Source organism: Rattus norvegicus, chromosome 3, assembly GCF_021556685.1.
Source record: "Rattus norvegicus strain SHRSP/BbbUtx chromosome 3, alternate assembly SHRSP_T2T, whole genome shotgun sequence".
NCBI lineage: Eukaryota > Metazoa > Chordata > Mammalia > Rodentia > Muridae > Rattus > Rattus norvegicus.
The window spans coordinates 146,366,214-146,394,101 of NC_141536.1; the positions used below are offsets into that span (position 1 = coordinate 146,366,214).

The window sequence follows — 27,888 nt, forward strand, 5'->3', positions numbered from 1 at the left end:
AGTTGTGAATCTGACTGTGGCCATCTGGGTGGGCACAGGTTGACCTCCAAAACTTCATGTCCAAGAACTTCATGGTAGGCAGGTGTCATTTAGGCTGACAGCTGGTGGTCAGGCCTGGCAGGAGTGGACACAGCATTGTTGGTCACATGCTCTGGGAGATTCAGTGTGGGCAGGCTCTCTTCCAGCCTGGCACTCAAGACTGTTTCTCCAGGAAGTTTGGTCCTTCTTAGCAGTAGTCAGAATCTACCATGAGGTTCTGTGGGCAGGACAGCAGGTGGGGCAGAGACCTTGTTGACCTGTTACCCCATCCACACATTGGGTGTACCAAGGGGGACAGTGCTGGATGGGTGACTAAAGGTTCAAACTAACACAAGTGTGAGGTTTGTGTCTGTCTGAACCCTGGGAGACAAAAATCTAGCATAATGGATGGTACTGCCTCCCTCAAGAACTCATGAAAAGAAAGACTACAGAAAGGAGGGTCCCTGATCAACTGTTGACAGAAGAAAAAAAGCAGGTAATAAGGTAAAGAACAAATGTGTGCAAGCATGCGTGTGTGTGTGTGTGCGTGCGCGTGTACGTGTGTGAGAGAGAGACAGAGAGACAAAGAGAGACAGAGAGAGAGACTGCATGTATGTGAGAGACTGCATATATGTGATGTATGTTTATGAATGTGTATGAGAGTATGCATGCATGTATGTGTGTGAGTATGCATGTATGTGTGTGCATATGTGTGTGCATGTATATGTGTGTGCATATGTGTGTGCATGTATGTGTGTATGAATGTTAGTGTGTGTGAAAGTTAGTGCATGTATGTATGTGTGAGTATGCATGCATGTGTGTATGTGTGTCTATGTGTGAGAGAGACTGCATATATGAGTTGTATGTGTGAGTGTGTATGAGAATGTGTGTGCACATATGTGTGTGAGTGTGAGCATATGTGTGTATGTGTGTCTGAATGAGTGCGTGTTTATGTGCATGTGTGTGTGCACGCATGCACAAGGGTGCATGCATGTGTGAATGTGCGGTGTGGTTGGAGAGCTTCCTGAGACTGCTAGAGGAAGAGAGCTGAGACTTGTAGGAGCAACCATGGAGCGTTGGAGGAATGTTGCAGGAAGGGAAGAGTGAGTTCAAACTGCACTCAATGATCTGCTTGATGAACAGTAAGCAGGAAACCAAGTCACCAGGACCAAGGTCACACATGGGTCCTTGATCCCCTGCCAGGGCCCATTGTTCCCCCAGCTCTGGTTCCTCTCTCCACTCTGCTCTTTAAGCTTCTGCACCCCCACCCAATGGCCTCCTCCAAGGTGACTGAGCGCTCTCCACTGCTTGAATTACTGCCGAACCATTAATAATCGTTACCCATCCCCCCTTACCTTCTACCACTTGTTTGTCCCTTCACATTGGCTACAGGCCCAAAAAATTGTCTCCTTGTCTTCTGGGTCCTCCCATTGACTGGGGTATGTGATGTCTCCCCCAAAATCTCAGGGTTCCTCCTCTTCAAAGCCCCAGACTTCAGTGTGCCATGGAGCTATCTGTGGGTCCAGGGGCACCATGCACCTTTGCACAGACTGATGCATTAAGCCGCAGAGGCAGCATGAGGATGGGATGGTATATAGTATATATATACTCCAGACTCAGAGCAGGAAGGTGGTGAGGTCCAGGTCATACAAGGAGCTGAGGCACGGATCTAAAACAACCTCGGGGGCTAGGGATGACGGCTTGATCAGTAGAACACTGTGCAAGCATAAAGATTCAGGTTTGGAGTCCCCAGATATGCAAGCATGAAGACTCCTATTTGGAGTCCCCAGCACTCACATGCAAAGCAACTGAGCTCAGAGCTCGTGCTGAGAGCAGAAGGCAAGAGGCTCCCCAGGGGCACCGCCCAGCCGGCAGAGCCAAATTCTCGAGTTCCGGGTTCATCGAAAGGCCCTGTCTCAGAAGATAAGGTGTCGTTCCGGCAAGAAGGACACCTGGCCTCTGCCTCCAGCCTCCACCTTGGGCCCTCACTGACAGGGTGTGGACGTGACTTGGAACCTAGAGGCCCCAATTCTCGCCACCGTGTCTAAGAAAATACAGTGTGCATTTGGCTGGCCACACACTGTGACTTTCCTTTGAGTTTGACATTATTTCAAATTTCTGAAACAATTGAAACTTCCAAAGTATAAAAACAAAGAAGGCGTTTATTCCTGCCCCCGCCCCCCAGGACCCAGGGTCATAAACTGTGTCAGGTACTGATGGGGGACTCTCAGGCAACTCCATGGCCCCCTGAGGTGGGTGGTACTTTCCCTCACTCCACAAGAGGGAGGCTGAAGTGAAGAGGTGTCCAGTTGCTTTCCGAGGCCACACTGCCATGTAGGGGCAGGAGACCTGCTAGAGTTGGCCCCTCCCATGGATAGGTAGAAGACCAGCAGGGGCTGGGGAGGCCAGACAGATGGAGACTCTGCATGCCTGTCAGGTGGCAAGGACACTGAGCAGTGGTCCCCTCTACTCCCTACTGCCCTCAGAAGGAGGCGGAGCCTCAGAGCTGCCGGCTTAGTCAAGAGCTGATTGATCCTTCACAGTCTCTGGAGCTGGTCCCCTCATCCGTACCACAGGCTGCTGCGTGTTTTCTTGTCTCTGATTGTAAACAAATTTGACTAAAGAGGTAAATTAGAAGTTAATTAGAGAGAACATGATTGATGAGGCCGTTTGCCGTGATTGGGAGGCGTGGAAAGGATGGGGCTCCGTGTGGAGGCAAGGGATGAGAGAGATGGGGATGAGGGAGTGGGGATAAGGGAGAGGGGATGACGGAGAGGAAGGTGAGGGAGATGGGATGAGGGAGAGCTAGGGGAAAGGTCACAGGAGATTGTACCCAGGTCTACTTAAGATTCTTGTTTTCTATCCCTCAGGGTTCAAGGCAAGACTCCAGATTGAGGCCCCCAGGCAGAGCACTCCATGAAACCTGGTAACTGGGGCCAGGGCACTCTGACCTTAGGATACTGCAGCCATCCTGGGAGTGGCCAAACTGTCAACCTGGTGTGCACCCTGGCTGGAAGACAACACCAGCAAACACACTCCTGCATCGCCCCAGGCTCTGAGCACTATAACCAGGTTGTCCCTGAAACCTCCATTTCTAGACTGGGTTGTGGCTGTTTGGAACCGAGCCAACTCAGAGCCAGAGCCTCTCAGCTCCATCAGTGACTGGCCTTAGGTCTGACTGTTGGGCTCCCCTACCACCACCACTAATCCTGCTTGCATGCCTCCAACCACGGGGAGCTCACTTCTCCATAAGCAAGCCAGCTCACCCTGCCCGTGGGAATTTTTGTCTTTGTCCTGGCTTAATCCCTTAAAGATATCTCTGGGCCTCAGCTCTGTCACTAGCCTTCCTCCTTCACAACCCAGGGTAAGAAAGAGGCCATCCTACCAATTCCTTTGTTCTCACAGGGAAAAACTGGGTCCAGAAATCAGAGTGATGTGGAACAGGGCTTCCCTGAGTCAAGGCCCAGGACCACCAGGCCCAGCCCCTAATATCAGGCCTAAAAGGATTTACTGAGGTCCAACTGTTTGCAGAACTCTAAGCGGGAGTGTGAACCACCTGGGCTCAGAGCCCAGGAGCTAGAAGGCAGGATCTTGAGGGCCACGGCTGCTGAGGGAACTAGGAGGCGTTGCAAGATAGTCTGTCCTCCAGGAAGTGGTACTGCAGGGGGAGGGAACCAGAAACGCAGGAGGGAGGCGGGAGGGGGGAGGGGGATTTTGTTCTAACTACTGGAGACTGTTTCCCACTACAGGAAGAGGAAAATACACTTGAGCTTGCAGCTGGGTGGGGGCAGGGTTCTCCGCAGTGGCAGTGGGAGCTCAAAATGGAGAACTGTGGCAAAAGGGAACGAGACTCCCAAGACTCAGGCCTGTCCAGGTACAGTGTGACCTCCAAAATTTCTGCCCTTCCCAGGGCCTCGGTTTCCCCACATGTACAATGAGGTGGCACGCTAACCATGGGAGGGCCTGCATCTAGGGAATGACCTAGAGGGAGCAAGGACAGGCAAATCAATAGCTGCTGTTCTTGGCTTCTTCATGCTGGGGCTGAACTACGCTTCTTGTGCTCATCCCAATTCTCACAAAGCTAAGACAAGAGTCATGGTTTCCAGTCTAGAGAGGAAGAAACAGAAGGCTTGGAGAGAGGAACACTGGTCTCAGTGTTACACGCCAGGACTGGTCTGAGGCCACATTCTAATCCACAAATGGGAGATGTGTGTCTGATTGCAGTTGCCACCCCTCAAGGGTGGGCAAGCAGGTGACAGTTTGAGGGTGATATGCACTGGGGAACAGGCAGTGAATGTGGGTACACACAGCAAGAAGAACGAGATGAGGGGCTGGGGATTTAGCTCAGTGGTAGAGCGCTTACCTAGGAAGTGCAAGGCCCTGGGTTCGGTCCCCAGCTCCAAAAAAAAAAAAAAAAAAAAAAAAAAAGAAGAACGAGATGTACAAGTCTGGCCAAGCTTCCACCTTCTCCAGCCTCGATTCTTCTGTCAAGGAAATGGGGATAACCACAGCCCCTTCAGGAGGTGTCAATTCATCTGAAGCTTGTTTACTAGTGGCCTCCAATCAAGTGTATCTGCTCATCTAAACAGCCCTGGAGGGACAGGGGAAGGGAGACATCTCCTAGACTAAGAAACAGAGGCAAGAGAGGAGCTATGCCGGTGGCATGCCCTGTCACTTACCACAGTGGCAGAGCAGTGATGGCAAATTTGGACCTACAGATGACAGAAAGAAAAATGAAAATACGAATGTAGATCTGAAGACTGTTCTCCAAGCTGTCCCAGCACTCTTGGCCAGGCATCTCAAAGGCTCTTTTGGGGTGGAGAGGTTCAGAAAAGTCCCCGTGCTTCTGGGACCATGACTGGAGATGGTCCAGAATCCAGAGGAAAAGGGCTATAGACCGCCAGGAGCACATGGAACAGGGCTAGAGGTGTTTCGGGCTACAACAGAGGGCGAGACTGTTGGGATTAGAAGGTAACTCTTCTGCCTTTCATTCACTGTGGCTTGATTTAATTGTGTGTGCTGGCAAGGACTGAAGCCTGTTCCAGCCATCTAGTCATTGGGCTGCAGTGTCTGTGTCTCTGAAATGGAAGAGGACACTTGCTGGTGGACTGAGGACCCTTTCCAACCTTGAAGCACATGAAGGAATGAGGGGACACTGGCTTGAACCAATGCCTGTACCCAAACCTTCAGGGACCATTAGTGACACCTGCAGGAGGGAACTTGGAACCCAGAGGAAGTGGAGACAGGGCCTGTGCCTGCTGGATCCCAGGGCCGCCTAGTAGGGAGGACTGAACCCCAGCACTGGAGGAAAACAACCTGGCCACCTCCATCACCAAGCTGAGGTCTTGACCTCAAACCTGCCCTTAGAACAGAAAGAATCCCCCTGCTTCCATAAAAATACCCACAGACCATCCAGTCTGTCCTGTAAGCACACCTTTGGGCCTCTAGGTACCAAGCTCATTTGTGCAAAATGGGGTTGGGCAGTCCCCTGCATGGGGTAGGACGTGCCAAGTGCCCAAGGCGGCAGTACATCACTGAGGCACACTGTTCAATATTTGCTTCAGGGGTGATCCACCATGGCTCCAGGATCTGCCACCAGATAGGCTTTGGGCACCCCCCTGGGCCTCAGTTTCCCCAAATGCAAGATGGTCTCTGCATGCCAAGTCCTAGGAGGATTAAATGAAATACCACATTTCTATTTGGCTTGAAGCCTGGTGCATTTTGGACCCTTGGTGAGCCACGGGTGTGGTGATCCAAAAAAAAAAAAAAAAAAAAAAAACCACCAAGGCAGCCACGCACCAGAGCTTACTGTATACCAGGTCCCAAACCCAGGTCAGGTGGAAGAAACTACTCTCCAAGTGTTCTGCTCATGACTGGAGGGTGTGGCCAACTGAGCATCGGTTACATCTGGCCTTGAGAACACCATGGGGAATGAGAGGCACATCATTTCGCCATTACCAAGCCTACAGTTATGCAGCGGCAGTGGTGAGGGGTTGGGGATGGGTGCTGTCCTGTGTCAGCTAACTATATAACCCATGACTTCATTAAAATAGTGACAGAGGTAGTCTTGGTTTCTGTGGATTCTCTGGCTGGGACCCTGCTGCCTGTCTTTGATCCTTGGCTGTACAATAGAAAGTCACAAAAATGAATTGTCCTAAAGAGGGGAACAAACCTTAGTGAGAACAACCCTTCTTGACGTACTGAGATGATTCAGTCCCCCGAGACAGATTCTGTTTTCTGCCGGCCTCCACCTGAGGGTTCTGGTTACAGAACCGGGGACAGTGGACCTTGGCCAACACAGCTAACTGAGGTGAACAGCCACACCCAAGGCATGGGAGTGAAAATGCTAAGTCCTACATCTGGCTCACAGAGCTCAACAGATGAGCCTTCTCTTCCGTTCATGAGTACATGGAGACGCTGGCCTTCCAGTCCCTTCTAGCTTCATCTTGCATTGTCTGTTAGAAAAATCAAGTGTCTCGCAAGACTATTGTGCCCTACACGAGGCCGTCCCAGTTGAGCTGCACTGAGTGTGAGGCCTGCTCATGTCAGTGAGCTACCGTGACGTGCCTCACTAGGAATGACTTATATGATTGATTACGTGTTGAAATTACATTTAAAAAAATCTTTATCTATTTTAAGATTGACTTTTATCTGTGCACAGGGAGCCCAGAAGAGGATGGTAGATTCCCCTGGCGCTGAGCTGGAGGCCTCATCCCCCTCTTCCTTTCCCCTTCTCTTTCTCACTCCCTGCCTGCCTGCAGAAAGCAGAGGATATCTGAGAACGCACAAGAGAGATCCCACCTCCCAGTCAAGAGAACGGGCTGCAAAAGAAGCCCGTCTTGCCTAGCACCTTGAGTTTGAGGCTTGGCGAACTGTGCAGTGTAAGCCACTCTGTCTGTGGTATTCCGTTATGGAACACTCTAAAACGAAGGGTCCTGGGGAGCTTTGCGGGTATCTTTTGGGAAGTCTCAGACTTGGGTGCCTTTGGATGAGCTCCCTGGCTACAAAGGTGTCAGTGGGCTGTCTTCCCGGTCAGGCAGTGACATGGAAGGAAGAGCCTGGCACGGTTGGGAGACCTTGATGTCCATCCTGGCTCTCGTTTCCACCCGTGGGTTGCCACACACATCACCTCTCCTTCCTGGGCCTGTTTCCCAAACTACACAAGGTTCAAGTGGAGATATATTTTATTTCAATTTTAGTGACTGTCCCTGTCAGCTAGGAGTCTTCGGAGCTTCTAGCTTGGCAAGGCAGGAGCCATACTGGACAATCTTTCTCCATCCCTACCTGGCCCAACAGGGCCTTCCTAGGTGGCCAGGCACTCTAGGGGAGGCAGAGTACACATGAAGGGTAGGCTCCATCCTTGTGGGAGAGATGGGTCTGCCCCAGGGTGCCATGGAGGTAGAAGGCTACAGGCCTGGAGGCTCATGTGAACTATCTGTGGAGGTTTCCAGCTTTTGATGGATCGGGGAAGGACAGCAGTCATCAGAGAGGGTCTGGTCATAGTGCAACCCCTACACTGACCTCCAGGAGAGCAAGAGCAGACAGAGCCATGATTGCAAGTCAGGGACAGGAGCTGAGGACCCTCTACTCTAGTTGTACTGTACGACACACTTGTGGGGGGCAGGTTTTAAGATTGGCAGACTGTCAATGCCTCCCACACCCCAATAGCTAGGCAGTACAAGAATCCCCCAGGCAGAGGGAGGCAGATCCCTGTGTGTTCGAGGCCAACCTGACCCATGTAATGAGTTCCCAGCAAGCCAGGGTTGTTGAAAAAGAATCCATCTAAGCGAATGGTGCCTAGCACTGGCTGTGCATTAGTGTAACATGGGGCACTGATGTCAACATTTCTGGTTGTGGCCCGGGCACTAATAGTTTATGTGATATGCACTAGAGCGTCCTGAGGGTCGATCTAGCCTCCGATCAATTATCAGAGACTTCGGAAGAATGCGTGTGTGTATAGCGTTGTAGGCACAGTGGAGAGGAAGCACACACAGGAAATGATAACCAAGGCAGTCCTGGGCCTGGGCCAGCTTCTCACAAGAGGCTGTACCATCTTCTACAAACCAGAGCCCAGGAAGACAAGGCTTATATTTCACTTTAATAATGATGGAACCCGGTACAGTCAGGGCCACTCCAGTGATGGGCCAGGAGCCTCGATGGCCATTACTGGAGCTGTAAGTTATTCTCTTTGTCCAAATCTTAGGCGGCAATTTAGGGAATTTAATTAAAGGGGGAGAAACGGGGACACCTTGAGTTCCCTGCCTCCTGTTAGAATGAGTGAAATACACAGGCTATAAATGGAGGTGCTGTCGGAGACGCAGCTCTGATGTTTTACTGCCAAGTTTTATTCGCTGATGTAAACGTAATCGCTGGCAACTGGAGTTCTATTAATGCACATATTTCCACACACCCAGGGCCCCGCCTGCCCCGCCCCCACCTCCGGGCTGTTTTACTCACCTCCCAGGTCAGCCCTGGTGCTTGCTGTCTTAGGCAAGCTGGTGCCAAGTCTGGATTTCCCTGCCGGTTTCATACCCTCCCGTGGCAGATAAGGCTTTAATAGAATTCCATTGCTCCTCTGAGCTCGGTAATGCATTCTAGAAATTAGGCAGCTGTAACCTAAAGCCATTGTTCCCCCTTACAAATGGGTTCCCTCAAAGCCAGTGACCGTGGGGTCTTGATAAGCTCCCATGAAGCCTCGCTCCCATGTTATTGGTGTGTGCGAGGTACGGCTCTGCCTTACGTTGCTCATTGTTAGGTCCTGATACATTTAAGTCATTTCCCCCATGAATCAGGCAGCTCAGGTATTTTCCCCCCCTCGTGACATTGATAGATGAGCGAGAGGAAGCCATTTAGACGGTGCTCTATAGGGCCCTGGCCCGCACGGTGAATGATTTCCAATGCCTGGTTTAATTTATTTTTAAATGAAATTTGTTATTGATTCTGGATTAAAAGGACAAATCTTACGGCTGTTACCACTGACAGAGCCACAGTGCTCAAGTGACACCTTTCAAGGAGGGAAGGGGGGGTGGCCTCCCAGAGTCAAGGGGAGGGTGGAGACTCCCCAGTGAGCTCTGCCGATTTGGCAGTGAAAACACAAGGTCCCCCTGCTTGGAGCAACTTTGAGATGAGAGCCTCTCTCAGCTAAAGAACTTGCTGGCCTTCCAAGCCTCATTTACATAGGGGAAATAGCAATGATATTTACCTCACGTCATCCCCATGACTGCTGGATGCTTGCTTTGTTGCCTCCGGGGACAGGAGACTTACTCTCTCCTGGAGTTCTCCAGAGCCCTGTGAGCGGTGAGGATGCTCTGCCCTGGTGGATTCCTGGAGACTTTCTGGGGACAGTGTGTGGTTACCCTCATGCCTCACCCAACTCAGTTATTCCAGGGTCTGTGCTTTGCATTTGGGTCAGGGGTGCGGACAAGAGACAATTACACAAGGAAGTCATAGAGCCTGGAGATTCTTCTCATATGACTCTGCTAGTCATACGTGCACTTTGCACATGTGTCCCTGAGCTTTAGTCTCCTTGACCATGAAAGGAGGATATTGGCCGCAGGGGTCAGGAATGTAAAACGTGGAACCCCGTATAGTCTGGGCCACTCCAGTGATGGGCCAGGAGCCTCGATGGCCATTACTGAAGCTGTAAGTCATTCTCTTTATCCAAATCTTAGGCAGTAATTTAGACATTTTAATTAAAGGAGAAGAAATGGGGACATGCCAGGTTCTCCTGCCTCAGGAGTCACAGATATGAATACGGTGTATAAACTGTACAGTGTTGTTTGAGTAGGTGCTGTAAGGGATACAAGTGGAGCTGGAGAATATTATGGGAGATCCCTGAGACGGGAAGACAGAGGACTTGGACCTTGTTCAGGAAAGCCCTCCCTGGTTCTTGCCTTCCTAAGCTGTAATGAGAAGGGTTGCGTTAAAGCTGCTCAGATATATGCCCGAGAGTCTGGACTCCACAGCTCGGACCAGCACTCTCTTAGCATTGCCTTGTTTTAGGCAACAGGTTCAACCTTTCTGGGTCTCAGTTCCCTTATTCATAGCTGACAGTGATGGGACATGTATAGTTCTTAGAGGCTGTCCTTGAAAGACCTGAGACTTTTTGTCTCTTTGCTGTGCTCTTCCCTCCAGTCTCATTCAGTCTCTGTCCCTCTGTCTTTCTCTCTGTCTGCCTCTCTTCACATTTGTTTCCAATCTGCGTTTTAAGAGAGAGTTCAGGACCGAGCCCCGGTTCTGCCACCACAGTGTTCCGGAAAGGATAGGAGCTGTTTAAAGAGTCCTGGGTGTCAGCCTCTGCACTGCTGGCTGATCCTCCAAGGGGACCTGTCTGTGGTGCTGAAAGTGCTTTTGTTGGAGATGTCCGTGGTGCTGAATTTGTGCTTCGAAAGTACAACACCTGGCAGGGAGGGACACTGAATTGATCCTGGTGACAACAGTATGCTATCCACCACAATATCTGAAAGGGGCACCGGATGACAGAATAAAGGCAGCGAGCACGGTGTGTCACTCCGCTTCTTAGGTCTCTCAAACTTTAGGTACCGTGCGCTGTGCTGGAGGCTGGATCCCTGCGGTGCTGCACGGGAAGTGGGATGTCTGTCCACTGTGCTGAACCCTGGCATCTAAGCGCCCCCGAGGCGCTGTCCGCGGTACTTAAAGGATTAAACGAAAAGGGTGCTGTCCTCAATGCTGAAACTAAGCCTGCCGGCGAAGGCGGAGAAGAAATGAGGGCAGAAGAATCCTTCCCGGGGTCAGAGAACTTGCTCCAGATCTTCGCAGGACCTCGGAAAAGGCAGTCTGATGAAATGGGCTTCTCTTTAAAAATGACCCCCAACCCTCTTTTCCTGTCACAAAAAAACCTCAGGGAAGGAATAAGAATTGGACTGCTTCATGGTTTACACACACACACACACACACACACACACACACACACACACACACACACGCACTCCATCTAGACCTTCCGTCTAGGGAGAGCCTTATAGTCCAGAAGGGGGCGATCCAGTTCACTGCGTAGAACCCTAACACCTCTAAGCTAGGAGCCCCACTAACTGCTGAGTCCCAGAGACGTGAACCACAACGATAACCACATTGTGTGGGCATCGCGATGTTCCCCACTTTGCCTACCTAACTCCAAAGACCCCCACCCCACCCCTACTGCTTCTGGTGGTGGCGTCTGTCCCCATTTCTCGAACGAAAAACTCAAGGTACAGACAGGAGAGACTACATGGCACAGACAGGAGAGACACGAGGACCCCAAGGCTTAAACCAGAGCTTAAACCAGCTCTCCTAGGTCCCAGCCCGGGTATGCCCCCCACCCCATCCACCTGTCCTGCACCCCGCCTGGCCCGGGCCCCAGCACTACCAGGCTGGCAAAGTTGAGCGGCCCCTCCAGCGCGCGGGTCTAGTGGCAGGTGGGATGCTTTGCCCCTTATTCCCAACGATCGGATTTCAGTTCCCAACACCCTAGTGTTCCGCCCTGAGGGGGCTCAGGTCCCCAAGTGGCCTTCCACCCCCGGGCCTGCCCCACCCCCGCTCCCGCGCGGGAGACCAGTTGCGAGTACCGCTTTAAAAATCCCAGCCTGGGCAAAACTTTGATGATAAATCAAGCTGCGGATCCCTCCGCCGCCGCCGGCTCAGGGCGGGGAGCGAGGGGGAGGGCGGGTGCGCGGCGGCGCGGAGTGGCCTTCCGCGCAAGCGAAGAGTCCCGCAGTCGGAGGCGGCGGGCTGGGCGTGCGCTCGCTGCCTGCAGCCGGGGCCGGGCCGGGGCCAGCGGGAGAGGGCGGCGGCGGCGGCGCCGGGCAGGGCACGGCGGGCGCGGGCTCTGCGGGCTGCGGAGCCCCGATGTGAGGCGGCGGCGCCCCCCGGCCGGAGCGCGCAGCATGGGGGCCCCGCTGGCCGCGGCGCTGGGCGCCCTCCACTACCTGGCACTTTTCCTGCAACTCGGCGGCGCCACGCGGCCCGCAGGCCATGCGCCCTGGGACAACCACGTCTCCGGACACGGTGAGTTCGCGCGCCGCCCCCACGGACTTCCCCACTTAACCCCACCCGGACCGCAGCCGCTCCAACTTGGCGGTCGTGGTGCTCGAACCTGCGCCGACTGAGGCCACGGCCCAGAGTTCCAGGGCGCCCTCTGCTGGGACTGCGGACCCACCCTGGCTCCTATCCGGGCCAGCTCTGTGAGAAGGGGCCCCAAGAGCACACTCGCTCTCGCCCCAGCTCTCAGAAGACTCCCCCTCCACGCGCGAACTCGCTCACGCGGATACACACACCTCTGCGACCATACAGATGTCTCCAGCCGCGGACACACTCAGCCACGATCACTGCATCCCACACTCACAACTCTGCACACCCCCTCCGAGCCTCTCCTCGCTGGTAAATATACTTGTGCCCACTACGCACACGAATCAGACACTGGCTGGTGGCTCGCCCTGCCAGCTGGCACCTGGGCACACACGGTTCGCTTCGCCACAACTCTTGCCTGTCTGCCTGCAGACACGGAATACACATGCACGCACGCACTTGTGCACACACTTTGCACACACACTTCTCTCTGCCCGGATGCCTTTCTCCTTTGTGGGTTTAATGCTGAAACTGCTCTTGTATCCCCTTCATCAGGATCCACCCCTCCACCGCTGGGAATGGTCCTGAGGGACGCCAGATGCTGTTGCTTAAGACCTGCTAGCCTGGGTGGCAGCTCCCTTTGCCATGTGGGTGGCATTCCAGGGATGGGGGCAGTATGAGGATGAGAAGGTAGGGACGGAGAGCTGGGATACACTGGAGTAGTTGAGGTCACTCCTTCCAGTCAGAGGCTGGGCGTGAAGAGGAATGTAGGGCATTTGTTTGTCTCTGGGGGGGTGAGCAGGAACCCCCGAATCCTACCAGGTACCCCCATTTCGGGCACCCCATCTCAACCTTGCCCCTAGAGGACTGAAGTGTTGAACCTCGACTTTGTGGGAGCAGGGAGCAAGCAAATGCTCCCAGTACTGCCTGCCCGAGTGTCTGAAGCTTCTTTCCTCTCCACAGGAGCCCAAGTTGGAAGCAGAGTTGGGTGGTGTGAGGCAGGCAGCAGTGGAGGCTCCCTGCCCCTGAGCCATGCTGTGTTATGGGGCAGGGATGAATGAAACCAGGGTAGACCACGACGGCAGAGGCTATAACAGCATGCATGCTGTTCTCTGTGTGCCCAGGCTGGGGGAGGTTTGAACAAAGGGTTGAGAACAGGAATATTTCTTTTGATGGGGGTGAGTTAGGGTTGTGTGCCAGAGCCTCAAAACCCAGGGAAGGCCTTTCACAGGTGTGCTGCAGGAATGGGGTTGCTTCAGAGGGAGGGTTTCAAAGCCATGCTCAGAATCCTTGCTTCTAGGGAAGCCCGCATCCTTGTATCTACATACACCTCGCTAGGTTTGACAGAAACCTCTCGCACGCAGTTACATACCTTTGTGTCCGTCATGATTTCTGCTGACCTGGCAGGAGAGGCAGTAAACAGGGAAGGGATGCTCTAATTACAGATGGGAAATCAAGGCTCAGAGAGGTGAAGGGAGTTGCCCAAGGTCACACAGTGAGAGAGCGGCTGAGTCAAGGATGGCTCCAGGGTCTGTCGGGCGAAGCAGCAGTTTGTCCAGGCCATTCATCTCCCTGTCACATTCTTTCTCATTCAGGGGAAACTGGGAATTCCTCCCTTCTCTCCCCTCCTGCCTGCCCGCTTGTCCAGCTCAGTTCCTTGGCACTGTCAAAACTTATACTAGGAGGTTTCTCCGAGAAGGACTTGCCTTTCTGAGTTTGAGATCCCTTGAGGTACAAACATGGAACTCTGAGGCCTATGGTCATTGTCTTTGGGGCACCAGACCCTCCGAATTTGGGTCATTCTTGAGTAGGCAGGTTCTTTCCTTTGTGAGACAGTCTCCTCCTGCCCCCTGATGCCAGCTGCGCTGAGGGGGGCCCAGCCCCACGAATGTTCCCATCTCCACGCTGGACCAATCCCCAAATGCCCAAGCGAGGTGCTGTATGCAAAGGGGACAGGACCCATTTTGGGGATTCTGATCCCCTCCTGACTGTGTCTTTGGGTAAACAGGTCACCCCTTGGGACCTCCTGCTCTGTCCCTCAAGAAATGGCCCTGCTGCTCTGCAGGGGCCAGGCTGCCTTCTCGACATTGCTAGGCTCAAAGTCACCAAGTACTGGCTGCTAAGGAGCCCCACAGCTGCCCCTCTGCCGGGCCCAGTACCCTGTCACCACAGGAAGGGTCTGGAGCCACTCACTTAATCACAAAAAGAAACAGTTATTAATGATAGTGAGACACGGCGAATAAGTGGGTCATGTCTAATAAGCCATTTGTGTTCAGGAGGAGAATACCAATTTGATAAAAGCTGTGTGTGCTGAAAAGCCCCGAAATTGCTGTTTAGCAGATCGGAGCCTGATCATTTCATTATTCCGAGGCTCTGTGTGTCCTCAGCTGATTCAGGGAATATGGCCAGGTCAGGATGGTGTCTGTGGGTGTAGGAGAGATGGTTGGGGCTCAAAGTAGGGGTTCCTAGGGATGAGCCCACGAGCCTCAACTGCTTAGCTTGGCGACAGCTCACGACTCCAGCTCCACTTGATCCTGCCCAACCACCAGCTACTGCTTTGCACCTGTCTGTCCCAGGGGTTTCCGCACGGAGTGTCTGTGGCCAGGCAGGTCAGCGAGGATGTCTGTTTACTCCCCAGTGCCACCCTCCCACATCCACGCAACCTCCTTCAAAGGAAGCATTGCAAAGGCTTGCAGAATGGATGATGCCTGGCTCTAAGAAGGCACCCAAACCCCAGCACTCAGAGACAGGATGGAGAGACTCACACCACCTACATGGTAATGGCAGCTGCGTGGCTTTCCTCATAAGAAAAGGGCAGCTCACCGCTATGCTCCCAGCAGGGAGGGGAGGGGAGGGAGCTACAGACTACGGAATGCTGACTCTGTGTTCCAAGTGCCCAGACCTTGTGCCACTGAGAACTCATGCAGGCCGGCGTCATTTGTGTGAGGCTGGCATCAGATACTCAAGGAAACTGAGTTTGGAGAGAGCCAACGACTCAGCCAAGGTCACTGCGCCTGTCCAGGGCCTGGAGGACCACATTCAGAATAAGGTGTGCTGGTGACTCTGGATCTCTCATCTTGAGGCCAGCGTTTGGGCAGACTCAACCCAATCCTGTAATGAACACCTTTCTCTGCACAGCCCTAACTCCAAGGGAGGGGGGTCCCAGGGGAACCAGTAAGGCAGCAATTTTTTTTCACCAAGAGGGACCAGAAGCTCTGGAAGGTGGGGGATCTTACTGGAGTTCATATCTGAGCTCCCTGTGCTTTCTCTGGGTGGGGACAGGAAGGCAGAAGCTTTGTGAAGTCGTTTACAGGGCCTAGTGTGTGCCCACCAGGGTATTTGTGATATTGTATACACCCCCAGACCATAGACCTGAACTTCCTTCCTTCTTTCCTTCCTTCTTTCCTCCTTTTTTTTTCCATTTGTTTAGTTTGTTGAGGTGTGCTTGTAGAGATCAGAGGAAAGATGCAAGAATTGGTTCTCTCGGACCAGCATATGAGTCCTGGGGTTTGAACTCTGATTGTCAGACTTGCCGGCAAGCGCCTTTATCTGCTGAGCCATCTCATGCTCCCTTCTTTTAATTGTGCTGGGGATCAAGCCCGGGGCTTTGCACTTGCTTGGCAAGAACGATCCCACTGAGCTGTACCCCAGTCCCAGCTCCCATCTGCATTTTAATGAACTCCAAGGCAATTCTTGGCATCTGGAGATGCGGAACCCCTGCCTCAAATTGTCACTCCTACCTGCTATGGATATAAACCCGGAATCACCAAGTGGTACTCAGGCTTGCTCTGGCTTCTTAAGGAGGAGTGATCTAGACAGAGGAGCCTCGAAAGCCCACTGCAGCATGCAGTCCCCGACCCAGCCCAGCACCTTCAATTATTAATGTCCCCCTAGTGCAGACAAAGCCCCCAGCTTGGCCTGGCTCTCAGTCCGGTGAGTGATTGCTGCTCTGAGGTGCTTTGCATTGCCAGGAAGAAGCAGTGGGGTGCCCTGGAGGAGGGGCTCCTGGCTTTGACATGCATCTCATGCTCTGAAAAAAAAAATGTCTCTGGCCTTCCTGGTTCCTTACCTAACTGTTGGTAGCTCACCATCAATTAACTGGCTGGTTTGGTGGCTGGATGACTGAAGTAAATTGAGTCCTGTCTCCTGAAGGTTCTGATGTTAAAATGTGTGCTCTCCTTTGTCTCCTACACTGGTGATTACGCCATCAACATTCTCAAATACTCAGCCTGGGCTGAGGGCGCCCAGCCTCCTATGGGAAATGGACCCTCAGAAATGGTTTACCTCAAGGCCTTCGCACACCTTGCCCGTAGCAGACTCCTGGGGCCAATTCTGCCTAACTGAAGCTACAGGTGGTCTCTCGGGCTCTACTCTTTGCTACACTCAGGGATAGCAAGGATGATGGGGAGTTTCCTTGTGGCCTGCAGGGCTACATAGCAAGATGTCTTTTTTTAAAAAGCCACCACATTTATCTTTTTTTTTTTAAATGGAAAGAAGGAATAAGGAGAGAGAGGGGAAGAGAGATAACCTGAATGAAGCCCACTTCCAGGTACTAAGCCTTTAGGACCAAACTGACAGTTGATGGGGCTGTGGGAAAAGCATCTCAACCCAGCTCAGGCAGGTGCAGAGGATGGATGGACGGACAGATGGATGGATAGGTGGATGGGTGGGTGGGTGGGTGGACGGCAAGGTAAAAGCCTGAGATACAAATTCTCACACTTGCTCCCTCTGTATTAATGTATCCATAAAACACTAAGATAGGGGCTGGGGATTTAGCTCAGTGGTAGAGCGCTTACCTAGGAAGCGCAGGGCCCTGGGTTCGGTCCCCAGCTCCGAAAAAAAGAACCAAAAAAAAAAAAAAAAAAAACACTAAGATAATTTAAGTATCACAAGTTTGCAGTAAAAATCTTACAACATTGGACTCTCCTCAAGGCCACCGGTCACAACAAGGGGTGGGTAAGACTGACTTCACTTTGCATTGGGTAGCCTGGGCCCAGCCCATGGGTGCTTATGGGATGTGTTTGCCAGGTTGGGGAGGGGTACAAGTGAGCTTCCTCCCTGATCTGATGGCACACCAGAAAAGAAGCAGAGGGTTAAACCAGAGAAGCCATCCAGCCAGTGACCATCTGGGATACAGGAATACAGGATCAGTACTCACCTGCTGACTCCCTGTGGTGCCCAGTATCCTGGAGAAGGAAGATGGGAGGCTGGACCCCCCACTCCCCACCACACACACACACACACACACACACACACACACACACACACACGCACATAGCTGAGTCCCTCTCCTCCTACCTGGAAGCCAACAGTGGGTTCTCTGGGGCCTTAGTTCAGTTCTGCTTCACCCCCAGCTTCAGTTTCAATCCCTCCCAAAGCCTCCCCAGAGCCTCAGCAAACCTGAGTCCTCACCGAGAGAAGGCCCAGACAAACCTCTTACGTTTTAATAGTTGTGCATTTATTTTAATGTGGGCTGGAAAAATATAACCAGCACATCAAAACTGTGATCTCACAGATATGATTGCTTAGGATGAGACTAACCGGGTATTAAAAATAGTGGGTTTGTTCATAGGAAACCATTAAGGACATCATTAAGTGCAGGTGGCACCCAGGCCTGGCTGTGGGCATCCAGAGTGGGAATGGGCAGCTTTGGGGGCGAGCCAGGGCTATACCTCACTGGAGGATGCTGCCAAGTGTTAGAAGCCGTTCATTCATTTGCTCGACAGACACCAATTGAGCACCTGCCTGATGCCAGGCCATTTAGCTCCTGGAGACTGATAGTGAAGTGGACAGATAAGATTCTTGCCATGGGGAGTTGTCGGGTTTGTGGGAAAGACAGACAACTGTACCCATAAGGAATATTTAAGTAGATTCTGTGAGACTGTTTAGGGAGCAGGGAAGCAGGGTGTGACACTCAGCTCAGAGACGGGAACTCACCTCTGGACCGTGACAGCACGTAGAGTGGGCCTCCCAGCACAGGAAGTGTGCAAGCAGGACCCAGCCACTCTTTAGCTGGGTTTCTATCTTGAGTCAGTGGAGGCTGGAGAAGCCCGAGCACAGCCTGTGTTCATAAAGATCCGATGCATTGCCAGCTAGCCACGGGCCCATTAGGGGTGGGTGGGACGGGAGATGAAGAGCTGTGTTGGGGACATTGGCCTGGAGGCTTTACTCTGGCTCAGAGTAAAACATCAGTGTGAGCAGACACACCAGTGGCTTTGCCCAGCTCCTCTTTGCCTCTGCCTTGCTGGGTTTGGCTTGCCTGCCTCTCTCCTGGCCTCAGTTTCCTCACCTGAGCAATGCTGGGTTTGCTTCTAAATGCTAGGCTGCTAAAATTGCTCCAAAGCCCAGAGTAGCAAATGTGAGCCGAGTGGGGGTGGGGAGCTGAGGTTCCTCACATTCATCCAGTCTCTTCTCCACACGCATCTCCATCTCCGCATCTCCGTTCTTCTCTCACCATGTGGCCATCACCATGGAGTCAAGGGCAACCCAGTTTCTCAGATCAGGATACTGAGGGGACCTCAGGTATGACCGACCTGGAGACACACCGCTGGCAGGGCACAGCCATGCTCAGCCCGGGTGAGGCACACACAGCCAGGCACTTGAGTTTTCAGCTGCTTGCTTGGCTGCCAGCAGACTGTGTAGGCAGTCCCTGGCCCTGAACCTGACAGTGCCCTGGCTCAGTGCCCTGGCTTGTGGGGCTGTCATGGGGGAGGGAATGCCAGGCTACTGGGGGTGCTGTGTTCTGCCTGAAAGAACCCACAGGACACTCTGGAGTCCCAGTCTGCCGTTGTCAGGAGAATGCTGGGGTTCTGTGAGTGTGTGTGCTGTTTGAGTGTCTCCACGTGGGGGATCCCAATGGAGGCAGTGATGGCTTTGCTTAAATGCGTGCCTGCAGCGTGTTTTGGGGACTATAGTTAGAGAGGACAGGCTGGGAGGGAGTCTAGCAATCCTTTCGCCTCCCTGCCTAAGAACCAGCCTGGGACCCTCTGCTCTGTGGCCTTTGATTCGGGGTCAGCCTCCATTGCCCTTGGGAGATCAGTTTAGGAGCAGAAAGGGGCCTTGGAGAACTACCAGCTTAGGGTCAACAGTGCCACCTGCCAGGTGCTGTGCCTGCCATCTGCCTAGTCTTTCTCCCTGGCCCCTGATAGTCTGTCTCTCCAGATCTTTCCGTCCTCTATTCTTCCCTCTCTGCCTTAGTACCTTCCTTTGTTCCTTTCTCTGTGTCTGCCATTCCCACCATCATCTCTCCAAATGTCCCCCCACCTTTCTCTTCTCTGTCTGTACACACACACACACACACACACACACACACACACACACACACACACCCCAAGGACAACTCAGAACCACACACATATATTACCTATTTCTGAAACGCCCACACAGCGTGGGTACTCAATCCATGTCAACCAAATGAATGAATGAGTGAGCGATTGTTGAGGCTCGGAGGGTCACAACTTGCCCAAACCAGTGGCTCCCCACTTTTTTCAGCGACCCCGTAATCCTCCAAGTCTAATGAGGACCCCCACTACTGTATGCATATGTAGAGGAGGTCAGAGAACAGCCTTAGATGTTCCTCCTCAGACCCAGCCCATCTTGGCTTTTTGAGACAGGGTTTCTCATCGGCCCGAGTCTTATTGATCAGGCCAGGCTGGCTAGCCAGCAAGCCCCAAGGATCCACCTACCCCTGCCTCCCCTGCTCTGTAATTACCAGCACACACCGCCACCTCCACCTTTATGACACTGGGGATCAAACTCGGGTCGCTGTGCTTGCGAGACGGACACTGAACCATGTCTCCGCACACCCTGTCAGAGAGTAGGAAAAGCCTGGGTCGAGATGCAGTGTGGGGAACAGGAGCTCAGGCCGGTGTGGGAGGCTGGAGGAGATGCTGTGCACCAGAAGACCATGAGTATAGTTCGAGGCTCACTGAGTGTGAGCTTGTGGGATGCTGGCTCAGTATCTGGGGAGGGCGGCAGTGTTGTCTGGGGAGAAGGTGGGAACCCGTGTGTATGCACGCCTGTGTATGTAAGTGCATGAAGTGCGTCCTCTCCCAGCTCATGCCTGTGCCAAGCTCCTCCCCCATCACAAACCCTTGCACTTCCCTGCCTGCCTCACTCCTGTCCTTCCCTCTAGCTGTCCTCCATGTCTCCAGTGCTCTAAACCACAGGTATCCTTGACATCATTCAACATGCCTCTCTTGTGGATGAGAAAACTGAGGCTGTGGGAAGCATAGTGGGCCTGGGCCCCCGGCCTGGATTCCTCAGCATACTCTTGGATGTCAGGAGACTCTACCCCCTGTGCTCATACCAGGAGGGCTTGCTTCCTGACTGAGGTGGGAAGGCAGAAAGCATGCAGCCAGGTGTCTGTTTTGCTTTGTGGGGCTTTAAAAAAATCATTTCCGGCCTTGGAGACAGCGGCAATTACTGCCGGCTCGCTGGGGAGCTGTTTGCCGCCTGTCATCGGCCCTGGGAAAGGGTCCCTAATGGAGGCCCTGCGGCCAGAGCTCTTGGTAGTGGAGACAGCACTCAAAACAAAGCCACACTAATGGTCTCAGGGCACGCAGATTCAGAAGGGAGGGGCAGGCTGGTGCCCAAGGGAGGCCCCGGGCAGGGCTGGTCACACACTAGTCCTTTTATATGCCTAGACCCCCCTGCAAGCAGGAGTCCCCTGTCACTAGCCCAGTACTGGCGTCCTGTATGCCCCTCCTCCCTCCCTCTCTTCTCTCCTTTCTGGTGCTGTGCCTCTGGCCCAGGCAGAGGGATCCAGAAGTGAAAAAGCCACCCGGGGTGGGGCAGAACCCCTTATGTTCTTGATTCTAGAATTGTCCTTGGGTTTAGAGAGGCCAGGCTAAGCTAGTCCTCCCCCAAGGAATTGAAGAGTAGAGCCTTGGAGAGGGAGGAGTCCTACCAAGCCCACCCGGTGAGGGGGTGTGAACTGCATCAGCTGCCTGTCAGGACTCCTTGGGCCAGGTGTGGGCCTTGCACACCCATTTTGCAGATGAAAAAAACAAGAGACACAGAGATTAGCCTAGGACTGGAGTACGGTGAGTAAGTGTAGAGGGAGTTACAACCCTGGTCTGTCTGTCTTCAGGGCCCTGGCTGGATGGCACCTCGGGGATCCCAAGTGCAGTTGGGCAGGTTGAACAGGGCTGTGACTTAGCAGACTTGAGGTTCTGGGTAGGGTCCAGGGGAGGCCATCCTGTCTCTGCCCCTAACAACTGAGCTACCCAAGAGCCTTGCTCAGTAGCACCCTGGGTACTTTCACTGCCCTCATTTCTGCCTTTCCTCCCTTTTCCGGCCCCCCCGGACGCTCCAGGGGATCCTTCTGGCCTCCCCACAGCTGTTCTTTCTTCCCTTTGCAGTGAGGAGTCCCGTCAGGGCAAGGGACTCCTACTGGTTCTGCAGGACAGCCAGGCTGAGAAGAAGAAAGTGTCTGAAGCCAGCAGGACTCTTGGCTCCCTCCTGCCATCCCTGGCATTCCTCCCTGGGCCTCCCACACCTGCCTGCCTCTCCCTCCCTTTGGCCTGTGTGGGAGGAGAGGCAGGAATTCCACCAGGGAAGCCTGATCAACTCCCACAATCCTGCAAGTGCCAGAATATTTTTGCTCTCCTTAAATCTCCCTAGATTTGTAATTCCACTGCCATCTCCCTTGGTGTGCTGGTGGCCTTGGGAAGATCTCTGAACCCAGCTGCAGGATGACAGCACGGCCTGCTCAGTGGGTGCATGCCTAGTGTCTGAGTGGCCCAGCAGGAAACTGAGCATTCCTTCTCCATGTCTCAGTTTCCCCATAAGTAAGAGGAGAGTGAGAAGGGCCACGTTTCCTGGCTGTCATGGGAGTCAGGAGACACTTCGTACTGTATTAAAGGAATAATTGGGTGGTGGTAGCACAGGTCGTTAGTCCCAGCACTTGGGAAGCAGAGGCAGGCAGATCTCTGAGAGTTCAAGTCCAGCCTAATGTACAAAGAAAGTTCCAGACCAACCCAGGCTACAAAGTGAGAGTGACCCTGTTTCAAGCAAGCAAACAAACAAGAAACACATAGCCCCGTTGAGAGAGTACTTGCCTAGCATCACCGAAGCCCCAGGTTTTATTCCCAGTGCCATGTAACTGAGCCTGGTACCCCACATCTGTAGTCTCAGTCCTTGGGAGGCAGAGGGAGAAGGACCAAGGGTTCAAGATTGCATAGAGATTTGTAGGTTGGTCTGGGACACATGTGACATCCTCTCTTGTAAACGAGGAAGGAAGGAAAGAGGGAAGGACTGGCTGATTTGTGCAAAAAGGAATGAGGGACAGTGAGGTGACTCTGTGGGAAAAGGCACCAGGCCTGACAACCTGAGTTCAATCCCCAGTACTCACATGCTGGAAGGACAGAACCGACTCCCAAAAGGGTCTTCTGACCATACCAGTGTCATGGTGCAAGGCAAGCCCCACCTGACTCTTCACGCAAAGTAAAATAGATAGAAATGTAAAAACAAACAAATAAGTAAAAACCCCAAAATGTCAGGAGACACTGCCACCCCCCTCAAAGCCACTGTGCTCAGTGAAAGAAGCCAATCGTGGGACACCACATCTGATCACGTAGGAATGTCCAGTGTGGGCCGATCCAATGAGGGAGCAGGGAGATGACCTACGGTTCAAGGTGTCCTTTGCTGTGGTGAGGACTAGAGAGCAGGGAGGGTTGCAATGTTGTGGGTCTCCCAGCAGCTCTTTGTCCTTTACTTTTAGGTTGGTTAATTTTAAGTAAATTTCACATTGTCTGCTGGGCACGGTGGCACATGCACTGGGGAAGGAGAAGGAAATAGCTCTCCAAGGTAGAAACAGACCACCTTATTAGATAGTGGTGGTATTATATCTCACAGCAATCCTTTGGGACAGCTGCTACCATCATTCCCATTTTAGAGATGGAGATACAGAAAACTGAGGCACAGTATCACTGGGCACCCTGCATACAGTTGAGTGTTCAAATACATTGTCCTTGTATTTGTATTGGTTGTGGCAAGCTACACACACACACACACACCAGGGTGGGCAGAGACCCCACCTGGGTTAACATGTTCAGGTCTAAATCTCCTCAATGCATAATCCTACCAGGAGCAGTGGGTGTTGGGGACCTACCATGCCCCCCACATCAAGCAGCCTTCATTAATCTGTCCCCTCCTCAGCATAGCCACACTTATGAGGACAGGGGCTGAGGAGGCTCAGGTTGCTGGGATGCGTTTGGCCTTGGATCAGGTGGGATAGGAGACACTGGGTATGGCTCCTGTGCAGGAGGGAAGCTGGCTCCCACAGGGATAGACCCAGCTTGAAGTTCCCCATTTCATTCAAAATTCATGAATTCGGTGTTCTACTCCCTCCTGTGTCTGTTATAGGCACACACCTCATTCTGGAAGGAAGCCAGCTTTTTGAGGCGTCGCTTCCCTGCTTGGAGTATAACAGACTTGAGGGTCTCCTGCCTTGGTTTTCTCCTCCCTTGTTCCGAGCGCCTGAGGCCCGAAGCATCACAAAGTGAAGGGGATACAAAGTATCCATGGCAGCGGCAGGCAAAGGCTCCTGCCTGTGGCAAAGCACCAAATGGGTCTCAGAGCTCTACGTGTGAAATTTGATACTAGACCAGTGAGACAGAACCAAGCCAGGAAACTAGGGGGTACCCGTGGGTACCCACACTTTTAGAAGGACCTATGCTTCAAACCCCCTTGGTTGGAAAAGAATGTCTCTGTGTGTTGCCGCTCTGGATTTAGCAACAAACCTCTTGGCTCACCTCCCCTTCACCGGCCACAGTGTTTGTGGAGCAGACAGGAGGCAGAGGCACGAGCCCGCTGCAGCCTTGCTGGGATTCACTGATGATGCCTGCTTTGCCTAGTGTTGATTTTTACGGTTCCCCTCTATGGATGGCAAGCAATGCTGATTTTCCATTTATGGCAGTAATAAAAGTCTCCTTTTAAGCTGAATTTATTTAAGTAAAATGAGAAAGATGCTTTGAAAATAAATATTAAGTAAATAATAGCACCGACTGTACAGGTGCCCTGTGGAGGTGCGGAGGACGGGCCTCCAAAGCCGGATGTAGAAATATGCCTTAGCGGGCTCTTGGCTGTCTCGAGTCTCCCCTCACTGTGGACGTCCAGGCTTGTCCCCTCAGTCACCAGCCTCCTCTGACTCCTCATGCCAATGTATGCATACCTTTCCTCAGGATCCTCCAGACCCTGTGTCTCTTCCCACAGTTCCCACAAAGAGTTTGACAAGCCCAGAGGGGTAGGGGATGCTATGCCTCATAACCACTAGAAACAGTCCACGCCCTCAACAGCATCCACACCGTCTCAGCCTTTGTTCATACAGTAGGCGCCCGTGTGTGTGTGTCTGTGTTCCGCTCTGTGCTCCTTAAAGACAGAGCCTTTCTTTGGGGAGACGGGGTCAGAGTTGGTTTTTCACGGTCCTCCTGCCTCCAAGGCAGCCATCTTCCAACTAGGGCTCACCGCACATGCCTTCAGCCGTCTGACAGGATTCCTCCCATCTGCCTCTCGAAAGGAGCACACAGCTAGGTCGTGCTTGCCTGTTCATTCCTTTTCAGGCAGTCCTCTCACTTTACACACCTCTCCTCCAGTGCAGGCATCTATCAGGCCCAGGAAGAGAGAGACCCAGGAAGAGAGAGACCCAGGAAGAGAGAGACCCAGGAAGAAACCTCCCATGAGGGGGAGCTGCACTGTCTCCAGGGAGGAGGGGCTCTGGCTCTTCACCTGAGCTTCCTTCAGGGAGTTTCTCCTCTCCTAAGCAGTGCTGAGTGAGAGGATTGGATCTGTAAAGCAATCAGACCAGGAGAGCCACTATCCCCATGGGGATGGGGAGGATGAGGGTGCACAGGGAAGGGGAGGAGAGGCAGGGGTACCGCTTTGGTTGGGTCCCAAGCAGCCTCCCTGGAATAGCTGTCACACTGCCTACAAGAAAGAGGGGGCCTAGATAAAATGCTCAGCCAGCCCTGGAGCTGTGAGCCAACATCGAGCCTTCCTGCTTTGTGACCTCAGGCTCAGCCGCTCCCTTTCTGAGCACCAGGACTCTCCAGTAAAATAGACTGATGACTGCCCACCTAACCAGGCCTGAAGGAAGGAGGGTCTCTTGTACAAAAACTGGGGTGTGAAATGGGTTCCCCGCTTTTATGCTGCAGCAGGGGGTTAGCCCTGATGGCCCTGGGCCCTCCGAGTTTTGTTTTCTTGGGCATCTTGACAAGGGTCCGTGTGGATTTGTACAGGGGTGCAGCAGCAGCTGTGTTGACTGTACTGGGGTTCACGGCACGGTGGGGTTCACTAAGCACCTGCTGTGTGCCTGGCACCATCCTGGTGTGCTGGGACAGAGCAGGAACAGGTTTTGCTTGGGTTTGATGATGGAACAGAAACAAGTGAAGAGGTCAGGGAAGCTATGGGCACATGGAGGGGCCCTCACCAGGAGTGAACACCCCAGGGTTGGGAAGTGCAGTGTGGGGGCATGGTCCCAATACAAGCTACAAAATGCTCCCTTAGGGGCGGCTGCTATGACTTCAGGAAAACCACTCAAGGCTTCTAAAAATGTAGTAAAACACTCAGAGAATACATTGTCACATTGACTTTTTAAAATGTATTTGTTTTTATTTTATGCACATCAATGTTTTGCCTGCATGTATGTCTGCATGAGGGTGTCAGATCTCCTGGAACAGGAGTTATGGAAAGTTGGGAGCTACCATGTGCTTGCTGGGAATCGAACCCAGGTCCTCTAGAAGAGCAGCCAGTGTTCCACTGAGCCGTCTCTCCAGCCCCATACTGACTATTTTTAAGTGTGTAAAACACACAGTTAAAGTGTGTTCACTCTGCCGAGCTGTTGTCAGAACTCTCCAGAAATAGTCTCAGCTCAGGCAAAGCCTCCATCCTGACAGCAGCATGTTTCCTGCAAACACAGCCATGCAAGAGAAGCTAAAGGCTGTGTGCGTGTGTGCGTGTGTGTGTGTGTGTGTGTGTGTGTGTGTGTGTGTGTTTATGTGTGTGTGTGCGTGTGTGTTTGTGTGTGTGTTTGTGTGTGTGCATGTATGTGTGCATGTGTGTGTGCATGTATGTGTGCATGTGTGATCTGGGCTCAGAGCAGCAGGGAGACAGGCTTGGTCACCCATTTGTGGGCGGATGAGTCCCTCAGGTGTACAAGACCCCAGTGACTTCTGGAAAGAGTGCCTTTGGGATAAAGAGGCCACAAATGGTGGATGAGCGGCCACAGGGGCCACAGATGTTCCATTGCCACGTTCAGTTGTCAGAATTATCCAGAAATTTCCACGAGGCCCTGAAAATGCCTCTCTAGGGGCCAAGGGTTGAGAGGTGGGGTTATTGAGTGAACACCTACTCTGGCATGCTGCCTTGAGCCATTTCTCTCAGCAGCCTCTGCCCATTCGCAGATAAAGAAACAGGTTCAGAGAGGCAAAGGGGCTGGCCCAGGTCGAACGTCGAGGGGCAGGCTGACAGGAATGAAGGCAAAGCCGGAGCTATGCGGGTAGGCCAGGAGCAGGCTAGAAAGGCCTGATGCTGAAGGACAGCTCCGGCCTCAGCTCTTTCAGACCTGCCAGAAGCCAAAGCCTGGCTCAAACCAGGCCTCAGCACCAGTCCCTGCAGCCGATGCCCGATAGGGCCTGGGGTTAATGAGTGTATCGCTGCCCCAATTAACAGCAGAAAGGCAGCCGATGTCACGCTCAATCAAGCCCCTGTTCCTTCTCCTACAGAATCCTAATTTGTGGATGCTGGATTTAATTGTCTTCCCCGAGTTTCTCTGAGAGTCAGCCAGGCGGGTGCAGGCCCTGGGGCTGGAGAACACATATACCCATGCTCCAAAATCTATAATTACACCACCCGGGGGACACACCGTGGCCTCAGGAGGTACCCGATCTGGAAGGAACCTGACGGTGGTTAAAGAGGAGAGGGTTTACAGTGGAGCTCATGTCCAAGAGGCCCCTGGGACGCTGAGGGCTGTTGGGGAGGAGAGGGGTTTGGGGCTTGGGGCTTGGAAGGCGGTCAGGATCCCACTCTGAAGTCCTCTAAAATTGGGTTCTGTTTAACCAGAAACTCACTCTGTAACCTTGGGGAAGTTACTTAACCTCTCTTAACCCCAGCTTGGAAAAAAGGGGACAATTAGGATGACAGCTGCCCCATAGAGGACACAGGGGCAGCCATCTTGGACTGAGCATATGTAGGTGGAGAGTGTGGTTCTGTGTGGGGGTGGGTAGCTTCCTCACTTTTCTCAGCTCGCTTTCTGTAGTCGGGTGGGGAAATGAGAGTGTTGGAGACGAGGTGTGCAGCGCTGATTCATGGTAGATGGCAGTATGTGGCTGTAGTAATGTACCCCCCCAACACACACACACACACACACACACACACACACACCTCTGACTCTGCAGAGCCCTGCAGGACCCCCATCCTGCCTCTGCTCCCAAAGCTGACTTGCTTTCCCAAGTTTCACCCCTGCCATCGGACTGTACCCAGCTCACCTCCTCCTCTCTGAAGCTCTCCCAGATTGCCTTCTTCTTAAGGTCGGAGCACAGCCTCAGGAGACATACCATAGTCTTCTCCTTGGAGTGGCCTTGGGACTCAGCCCATCTTGCAGACAGACAAACTGGTGCTCAAGATGGGGAGACATTCTGAGGTGAGAGCCGAACAGTCAGCCGAGGCAGGCTCAAGCTTACTGCTTGGCTCCTGGTCCAGTGTGTTCAGAATTCCCCCCATACTCCGGACCCTGAGGCTGCTTGGAGCGATATAGCCATGTCCTTAGGTGGCTGACTGTGGACAGGGGACTTGGATGCTCTGTCACAT

The 27,888-nt window shown here is 53.0% G+C and overlaps 1 protein-coding gene across 2 annotated transcripts in view; it reads left to right on the plus strand.

The window, feature by feature from the left end:
- Positions 1 to 11,732: 11,732 nt before the first annotated feature.
- Vstm2l (V-set and transmembrane domain containing 2 like) overlaps positions 11,733 to 27,888 on the plus strand; it is a 29,778-nt gene continuing 13,622 nt past the window's right edge. For both annotated transcript variants that reach the window (NM_001430743.1, NM_001430744.1), the window contains 1 exon segment: positions 11,733 to 12,021. In NM_001430743.1, the coding sequence (NP_001417672.1) occupies positions 11,901 to 12,021 (121 nt within the window). In that variant the 5' untranslated portion in view covers positions 11,733 to 11,900.